The following is a 10,104-nucleotide window of genomic DNA, read 5'->3' as shown; positions in this document are numbered from 1 at the left end:
TGTCAACTGTGGAAGTACTCTGAGATGTTGTCTGTCTGTCATCAGTAAGAGAACTGAGATGAGCCCTGCACAAAAGTTCAGGTTAGCAAATGTAATTGTCAAGAGCATATTTAGAACATGAATTGACGAGAATTACTAAGTTTTCAAATCACCCACCCATTAGTTTCATCAGATGTAGACACTGCATTTGATCTGCAAATGTTTCTTTGTGGTAACCTCTTTTTCTGTCATTTCAGACAAGCAGAAATCAGCTACAAAATCATATTTTCTTCAAGTCACAAAGGTTCTTATACAAGTGGTATGGTACAAGGTACAGTTGTAAGAATTTGGAAAGAGTTCATAAACAGAAAATAAACTCTTAGAATGGTTCATAGTATTACAAACCTTTCTCTTGCGGTGAGCCTGATCTCTCTGGACCTTGATATCATCTGCTTTATTGGGGTTGCCTAATTCCTTTCTAAAGAATGTTGGGTCAGAGTATTTCCTCAGACACGATCCAGGACCACCTATAGCAAATCTGCAAGAGGGAAGAAAATAAGCCACTTCAGAATAAAGATCCAATGCATTATTTTCTATATTAGGATTTATCAAACTAAAAGCCTGTCCCTTACCTGTCAAGCAGATGCAAAGGAGGAGGATCTCTGCATTGTTCATAACTTTCCATAACACAAAGTGGCAAATCGCTCTGCACAAAATGACTATGTCCATTCCTTATACGAGGATGCCACTCAGAGCCTACAGGAGAAACAAAAACTCTTAAAAATATATCATGCAAATTTGGAGGAAATGTGATCATAAAATCTTCCATCCCTCAAAACAAGTGAGGTGCAGGATAAGAAAGCAAGAGTGATACAGGAAAAAAAAAGATAAAAAGCATAGAGAACCTTCAAAACAGAAACTCAAAAATAAGACCAGAGGACTATACCTGCTGTGTATGCAAAATGAATGTGGCTTGTCTGTGAGAGCACAGCCTTTTCAAGAGGTGACAGCGCAGACTCTATCCGCCTAACACGGCTTGTCAATTTCTGACACCTAGACGCTGTAACAGTCACTTCTTCTTGTATGCCATTAAATACTTCTGCGGAAAATCTACATGTAAGAAATGCCACCTGGTTAAAGAACTCTCTATCAGTTTACATTCGCTCTGAGCAAATTTATCTTTTATTCGATGCAAAAGAGTTATAAAAGAAAGGATTTTGACTACGGGAGAATTTACATCTTCTTGCAAAACGCACTATGCAAAACTTTCACTAATCTCCTCGTGTATAGACAACAACAACAACGACAGGAAAGAAAAAAACTCATAATCCATGGTTCCCATTAAGAAACTTAACTTTCTCATCATCAATAGATAAGATGTTTACATAAATTAGCAATCTTTACTTCATTTCAACTGTCCTAAACTCAAGTTAACCCTGTTGAGGTTTCACCAGGATATTCATTAATCAATTACTCAAGAGTCAATTAATCAGTTACTATTTCCACGAACTGAGCTTTAAAATCAAAACTATTGCAAAAAGCCCTAAACCCCCTAACGGAAATCAAAATATAGAAATGTTTACTCAAACCCTTAATACTCGAACTGAAGATAAAATTGATGAGCTAATACTAATCCTAATCACAAGAAACATGCTTCGAAACCTACAAAATCCCCGAATTCAAAAATCTTATAAGGGTAATGCAACAGTAGGAGAAACTCACTCGGCGAGATCGCCTAACTGACGAAGTATGCCGATGAGACCAGCAACTTCAACAGCGCCGAGAATCGCCTTGGGTTCCTCATCTTCCACGGCGGCGCTACGATTAAGCTCCGGCCCACCTAAGCTTAGCTCGTTCCGTATCTTGAACCTCACCAACGGCATTGTCTCTCTCTCTCTCTCTCAAACTGAGAGCTTTAATATTAATAATAAGTTAATAAATAAAAGCTGTGAGCATTATAGATTTTGATGAATCAATCTGACTTCCTTCTTCTTTATTAAATTTGAAACCTTACCTAATTAATAAAAGCTTCTGTATGAATCATCATAATTAGAGAGAAGTCTTAAAGTTTTGATTCTTATATGCTCATATCATTTGTGATTCAGCTTTTCCAGATAATTTTGTCACTTTCTTCTTTTGTTTAAACCCCCTTTACGTCCCGAACTATATGGGCCTTATATAACATCATGTATATGGGCCTTTATTGGGTTTATAGTTACCAGGCTGATTTTTTTAGATATAATATTGCTGGGCATTTTACACTTTACAAAGAAGCAAAATAAAATTGGTTATTTTACAAATAAAATATTATTATAACAAAATAATTCAGAAATCTTTTAAGTTTTGAATTATTAACTTTGCCTTTTATAACCAGGAGATTTCGGACTATAGTCCGAATTGTTATTAAAAAAAAATTACGGGACGTTGGAGATTCTTGTCATGTAAATATCCATAGTGGTAAACTACAATAAAATTTGTGGTACAAAGACTAGAGCTATGGTCCGTCTATGTCCATGATTTGAAGACCGAGCCAAGACTTATATAGTAGCATTTTTGGGGGATACTAGTTGGTATTTATTTAGTAAGAACAAAATCTTTTACATATATTAAACAGTTTATGGAACAAATAAATTAAAGGTTTCAATGGAACAATTATATTCATTCCAATGGTTTTTTTCTTTCCATTAACTTATTAAAAAAAAAAAAAAAGATGATTAATTATTAGTTACGACTTACGCCATCATTTCGTAACAGCCCAAAGGATAAAAAATGCTGTCTAAAGACATCCTTGTAACTTTTCTTAACAAAAGAAAAGGTATTCTTATTAAGGCCAAAAAAAAAGATCACAGTAGTATACGAAATAATACCATATAGATATGATCCCAGGTGAAAATAAACAGATGGACCCAAGTCCCACGTGAATTTTTAACATATTCCTATATATCTTTAATTTTTTGTTTTTGGTATCGAGTGGATTTCTATTGATGTAGCGGACAAAAGTATATCGAAAGATATATTGCCCCACACAAGATCTTCTCTTACAAAATCTTGTCTCAAAATGCTATTTTTTTTTTACTTAGGGTTTTATTTATCTCGTCTGATTCCTGTAGTTCTCCGGTCATCGGAATCTAGATTTTACCCGCTGTTGTATATTTTTATTCCCGACAAAGGGTACTAAATGTGTCAATGTGTGTATCAAATAATATGCTTGTCTTTAATTATTATGTTTTCTCTTTTATTTCACTATAATTTTCATGCTTTTTAGGTGTTTCTGTCTTCGAACTTATTCCTTGAACTAGTACTTCTCTTGTCCATAAGCAACCACATTTATACACATAAGACATTATAGTAGGGTTTCTTTTTTTGTCAACAGCACATATTAGTAGTTAATTTTTCTTTGTGAACACGCATTGATCACAAAAACACGTACGCATATTATACTATAATACATGTACCTTGAGGACTATAAAGCAATATCTAAAGAAAAGAGCTTGGATTGTTTTGTCCTTTTTTTGCTTTATAACATTCATTCATAGGTAAGATAATGGAAGCCAATATATTATGCGTCCTCCACTTTCAGACACATTTATGCTTAAGCAATCACTCATTGTATAGTAAGAGTTATGTTATTATACGAATTCCATGTATATACAAACTACAAAGTAACTCCCTATATATGATTATGGTGTCAGTATTTCTCTTATTTCACGTTTATTAAAAGCACTTTTATAGAAATCATCACAAATTGGAATATCGTTGTTTTCTTCAAAGAAAGAAATTAATTAGTAGGTGTAATACTCACTAATCTATTGTTAATGGCTATTGCTACGAGTAGGATGATGACGGTCATCATCATTCATCAACGTTAGTATTGTAATAATTATTATAATTATGCTATTATAAATTTCTTATGTATAAAGTTATAGATATAATAGGCTACATAATTCAACAATAGCCACTAAATTAAGCAAGTTGGAGAAATTAATTAATAAATCATTATTAAAACTTATAATGATTGATTTGGTTGCTAGTCGTACAATGGATAGCTTAAACTAATATTTCCCAAGGCATTTTAAAAAGGAAGAGTATATCATAACAGTGTGTAAATTAAATAGCCACATCAGTGACCAAAAACATTAATTAACAACCAAATAAAATAACAAATTTTGATATTTTAGAATAAAATTTTATAAAAGGAACAAGAGCACCTTCTGCACGGGTCCCATCCATTGAAATATATTCTCTCTTTTTGCTCTATATAATAATAATCTGTACTAATTTGTAGTATATATTATTACAAAGTCGATATTTGAATTTTTTTCTGTACGTTGATAAACTATTTTTTCTTGGATGATGACAAAAAAAGTCATAGAAAGTAACGTGTGAACATAAACATTAACAAAATACAAACATAATATATAATCCAATATATAAAATCGGATGTAATCCACGCTTAGTGGCATAATAGAAAAAAAAAAAGGATATAAATCTCATTGAAATAGATCTTCTTCTATTGTCAAACTATATAGATTGGTCATTTACATATATAATAGTTTGTTGTCTGTAAAAATAATATTAATAGAGCTTTCACATCATCTCAAAAATGACTTAAGATCAAAATCATTTATTTTTAAATACGTCTTGTTACTGAAAAAAAAAACAACAAAAACGTCTCGTTTTATAACGACTGATATTTTAAAGTTTAGTAAAATAGATGGGCATCAAGATCACTATTTAATATATTATTTAGATTTGCATGATATTTATATATAGTTATCATTATTTAGTTATTATATTTATAACCTATATAGTTACGAGAATAACTCAATAATTGATATATATATATATAATTTTAATTATATTTTGGCTAATTTGATTTTAATTGTGTTGCCATATATAATTGGTTAGGAAAAGTACGTGGAAAACTAAATACTAGTTAAAAAAAAAAGGTGAATTCTTCACTTAAAAATGATAGCATATCAGCATAGTTTTTTTTTTTTTAAAAAACAAATAAAATAAGGATTTTGATATTCGCATGAAATGATAGGAATTCATTGTAACTTATAACAGTAACGTATATATATACATAGTAATCATTTTTTCGTGAATAATTTCTCCTCGTTCCATTATTTCTCAGTATCTATCTCTCTCTCTCTTTATTTTCCCTTACTTTATTGTTGCTTTTAAACCTTCTTCAATTTGCTCTCAACCCAAAAATATAATACTCCCAAACAAACACCATACAAAAAAAAAAATAATAATCAGAATTCCCCTAATAATGTCTTCGGATAATCACACACCGACGAAAGATCCACCGGATCATCCATCTGCTTCCTCCAACCACCACAAGCAACCGCTTCAACCTCAACCGCAGCAACCCCTCAGCCGCTACGAATCTCAGAAACGCCGAGATTGGAACACGTTCATCCAATACCTAAAATCGCAGAATCCACCGTTGATGATGTCTCAGTTCGACTACACGCACGTGCTAAGTTTCCTAAGGTACTTAGATCAGTTTGGTAAGACCAAAGTACATCATCAAGCTTGTGTCTTCTTCGGACAACCCGATCCACCAGGACCTTGCACGTGTCCTCTCAAACAAGCTTGGGGAAGCCTAGATGCTTTGATCGGAAGGTTGAGAGCTGCTTACGAGGAACACGGTGGCGGGTCACCTGATACTAACCCGTTTGCAAACGGGTCGATCCGGGTTCACTTGAGGGAAGTGAGAGAGTCTCAAGCCAAGGCCCGTGGGATTCCGTACAGGAAGAAGAAGAGGAGAAAGATTAAAAACGACGTCGTTGTTGTCAAGAAGGATGTTGCAAACTCTTCAACTTCTAAACAGTCGTCCACTTGATAATTATTATCATATAAAACAATTTCCAATATAGGTAATCAATTTTAAAATTCTCTTTTTAAGACAAATTTAAAGTTTCAATTCGTAGCATGATCTCTTTTTAAAAAATTGAAATTATTCTCTCTGGATATCTATAGACCACAAAACTCAATATCGGATTAATAATAGTGATTGATTCCATCATATTTTCCTGATAATTTTCTATTGTTATTTTTCCTAATGCGTGTGTGTGTATATTTATATACTAATTTGGTACTCAAAATCACCAAAGATTAAGGGAGAATATATCTTTAAAATGTAGTTTTTAGTTTGTCATTAGCAGCTATTAGAGTATGTGCCAACTGTGAATGTATTTAAATGACATAACATTTCTGTACGTTGCATGCCTCATGATGTATTAACATGTATACAATGGTAGTATACCGTAGTAGTCTGGTACACATGTTGGAATTTACAAGTAGGTAAATAATATTTATTGTATTACATGTATATAATTAAGTATTACTTTTATGTACATATATATATATATATATATATATGTGTGTGTGTGTGTGTGCACACGTATAGAAAATTTGTAGCTATATTACAAGGTCTAGAGCCCGATTATTCAAAGAAAAGGAACCAGTTGAACCAGCATTACCAAATCATGATTTATGTAGCAAACCGATCGAACTTAGATCGAACGGGCAATATAAATATTAATCAGTTACGTTGTTGGGAGTAGCAAATAAACCTGTCTTCAGTAATCACAAGATTAAGAAGTTAAAACGATCGAGTCGGTACGGTATAGAAAGTGTTTTCAGAAACCCTAGATCCCGGAGAAGACTAGCTATATGTACGAACTTTAGTTATACTTATACGGTTATACCTAAAGTTAATGTATATATATATATATGTATCTGTGTGTTTGTAGCTAGCTATAAATTAGCCATAGACCATAGTATTTAATAATAATGGCCTGGAGTCATGAGTTCAAGGATAAGATTTTTTTAATATGATTCCATAGTGCCATGTTTCTTTACGAATTAGTATGTTATTCATGGGTTTGGAAGTATTGGTTTGTTATACAAAACGCAAGTTTAAATCTATCATACTTGTAGTTGATCGATTAGTTACAAACCGGAAGTTTTAATTTATCATACTTGTAGAGTTGTTATCAACTCGGCTTTACTTGCGCCCGTATACTTCTAACTAATTTTCTTTGAATGTAAAATTTATCGATCATCATTAAACAAAAAAACTTACTTATAGAGACGAACAAAAACTTGAAGTGGAAAATAGTAGTAAGAAAAGTTGGCGTATAACCTTTTATGTTGGACCATCGATCGATCGGATAGGTAGTGTGAAACTCCATTTGTTACAGCAATTCTTCCATTACTTCCGAACTTTTTTCCTTCTTAAGTTCTTAGTAACAAAGAAAGTTGATACGGTTGCGAAATGAGTTAGCAATGATGCTGATAAGATGGTTGGGAAGGTGACGAATTGTTGTGTCGCCTCCCATTCTTCTCCCTACTCCCTCCATGCATAGTATAATCTGAACTCGAAAACCAATTGGATCAAACATAAAAATAGCCTCTACTCTCTAGGATAGGAAAGGTATGAGTGGAGAACTGGTTCACCGTATCATACCATTTAGGAGTGATACTTGCTCCAAGAAGACAACCATACATCTGCTACCAGGTGATATATGCGAAGGCAGGGGCGAAGACAAATTGGCAACTGTTTTTTTCTCTTGCTTAAGGTGTTTTGAGAGATACTATTTTTGATCGCGAGGGTGCAGCTCAAGTGAATCAAATGCTACAATTTCAGGACGTTTTCTTATGTAAATTTGGACTTTAAATCTTAATGTTCATATATGTTCTCGAGAAGGATACCCACCGAAGGATTATAAGAACAGGTGCCCATCTTTTGGTTTCCAAACGTTATCATGAATATCATGGTTTCTAGGAGAAGAAGAATTTGAATATAAAAGTTTATTTAATACATGAATCCAAATATAATTTACTGCTATCCATCCGCAAATCTCATGTTATAGACATTGTTTTTAGTATTACTGTCAATTTAAAATGTATTCCAAACTAAAACTGGGAAAAGATATGAATGAAAAGAAATATAATAATTAACTTTCACAAGTGGATTATAAAAATTAAAATAAACCACAAGGAATCGAGTTTTGCAAAAACAGTATTTTGTTCCGAAATGTAACCTGTGGGGGTGAGCGTCTGAGCGAGCATATATACTGATAGCCACATAACTACATAAGATGGACAATATAATCACTAAATGTTGGGCTTAGACGGGCATATCGGGCCGTCTTTTAAATAGGCAATCAATCGGCTCTGAATTTGTGAAGNAAAAAAAAAAAAAAAAAAAAAAAAAAAAAAAAAAAAAACCATCCCAGGTCGGCAACAAATTAAAATAAATAGTTTTTTTTTTTTTTATTAAACAAGTGTATGGTTGGTACCACGGTTAGTTACCTCGAGTCGTGGGCCTAACAGACAATATAGACCGAGGCCACATAAGAGTCCGGCCCAATAAGCTCAGTCGGAGAAGTGAAGTAGAGCGTAACGGTGGGCAAGTCTTCAGAGATCGGAAGATTGGTCAAAGATTTCATTTATTATGGAGTGCGAGATCCGCGGGTCGTAATTTGATATGGTATTAAATGTAATGATCCAATATAAATAGAGGGGGGGGGGGAAAGATTGTAAAGGGGATCGAAAAACTTCCTGAAAGGCAATAATATTCATTTTTCATTCTCGCAACATTCTGTCTCTAAATTCAGTTCGAATTACTACGGTGATAAGTCCCTTCGTCCAGGAAACACTTCGGGAGGAGAATCTAGTTTTGGTTATCACATGTATGTTTTGCTAAAATTCAAGTGTGTGCTAGAGAGCTTCGTCATCGTACTTAAAACTTATAAATTTAATTAAAAAAATGAATCACTCTAGAAGCTAAGACTCTGCTTGTAAAAATGAGCGACTCTAGGGTTTTGGGTGAGGGCGACCATGATGCGACATCCGTGTGATCTGAGGCATTTTGGAACGTTTCTGTGTGGCGTACGCTGGACAGTCTGGATAGGGTGGCACGAGACTTCTTATGGGGTAGTTCTCCTGAAAAAAGAAAGCAGCATCTTGTGGTCTGGAAACGTGTTTGTTTACCTAAATGGGAAGGAGGGTTAGGTCTCCGAACAGCAAAAAACATGAATAAATCTTTGATTGCTAAGGTAGAATGGCGGGTACTACATGACCAGCATAGTCTCTGGGCGAGAGTTGTCAGAGCTAAATACAAGGTAGGGGATGCTCATGAGTTAGCTTGGACTGTGGCTAAGAGTCATTGGTCGTCAACTTGGCGGAGTGTGGGATAGGGTTGCGAGAAGTAGTGTTCAAAGGTCTTGGCTGGGTCGTTGGAGATGGGAGACATATTAGATTCTGGTCGGATGCTTGGCTTTCTTCTAAGCCGTTGGTGGAGGACACCATTCATGAGTTGCCTATTGGTTTTGAGGATATTACGGCTCGTATATCCCCATATCTCTTAGAAGACAAACTTTTGGAGCTTGCAGCGGTTGTGATTGATAACTTTACAAGCCCGAAGGATAGGTTGTTTTGGACTGCGACTTCTGAGGGTAAGTTTACTGTTCGGTGTGCTTATAGTCTTTTATCTAAGGATGGAGTATGTAAACAGAATATGGGAGGTTTTTATGGCCGCATCTGGGGTTTGATAGTGTCGGAGAGAGTCAAACTGTTTCTTTGGCTGGTGGTTCATCAAATAATTAACCCATGCTTTCCTCGGTGTGAAGACAAAACGAGGCTCGTTTCATCAGAGATATTTGTATAATCTTATCAAGAAAAGAAAATACAGAATTTTGAGTAAACGAAATAAGGAATACAGTACTTTTTGAAAAACAATTGCATGTTATCTGTCTACTCTAAGAAAGCAATTTGCACATTTAAGTGTAAACATCGATCGTATATATACCCTAGGAAACTTCCTAAATATATAGACAAGATTTTATAAAAAAATCGAATTATTGCAATGTATAATACTGTGTACACATAAATAATATTTATGGAATCTTTGACCGCTTCCCGAGCTCCGGAGTGACTTGTCCAACCATTCTCCTTGCGAACTTTCTCTGATAACGTTTAATGGGCCGATCCTGGTTGTGACTACGGTCCATATTCCTGTGGAATTGGGCCACGACCCAATTCCCGAAGTGAATAGTTGCGGTACCAACAAACCATACATCGTAACATCGATCTGCGACCAGGTGA

At 34.3% G+C, this 10,104-nt stretch overlaps 2 protein-coding genes across 2 annotated transcripts in view; one reads left to right on the top strand and one right to left on the bottom strand.

Annotated features, from left to right (window-relative positions):
• The window catches only part of LOC104718454 (scar-like domain-containing protein WAVE 5), a 9,734-nt gene extending 7,707 nt beyond the window's left edge, over positions 1-2,027 (bottom strand). The window contains exons 1-6 of the mRNA XM_019231227.1: positions 1,702-2,027; positions 926-1,089; positions 612-735; positions 385-517; positions 157-224; positions 2-65 (exon numbers count right to left, since the gene is read on the bottom strand). Of these exons, the coding sequence (XP_019086772.1) occupies positions 2-65; positions 157-224; positions 385-517; positions 612-735; positions 926-1,089; positions 1,702-1,862 (714 nt within the window). The 5' untranslated portion in view covers positions 1,863-2,027. The remainder of the gene's footprint in view (position 1; positions 66-156; positions 225-384; positions 518-611; positions 736-925; positions 1,090-1,701) is intronic.
• LOC104718453 (protein LIGHT-DEPENDENT SHORT HYPOCOTYLS 9) lies at positions 5,114-6,030 on the top strand. The gene has a single exon (XM_010436207.2). The coding sequence runs from the start codon at positions 5,258-5,260 to the stop codon at positions 5,831-5,833; it is 576 nt and encodes a 191-aa protein (XP_010434509.1). The 5' UTR covers positions 5,114-5,257; the 3' UTR covers positions 5,834-6,030.

This window comes from Camelina sativa, chromosome 10, assembly GCF_000633955.1.
Source record: "Camelina sativa cultivar DH55 chromosome 10, Cs, whole genome shotgun sequence".
NCBI lineage: Eukaryota > Viridiplantae > Streptophyta > Magnoliopsida > Brassicales > Brassicaceae > Camelina > Camelina sativa.
This window is presented reverse-complemented; position numbering and strand designations above follow the sequence as displayed.

What these genes read in the sequence shown, in the direction of transcription:
- LOC104718453 (XM_010436207.2), top strand. Translation starts at nt 5,258, where the DNA reads ATGTCTTCGGATAATCACACACCGACGAAAGATCCACCGGATCATCCA.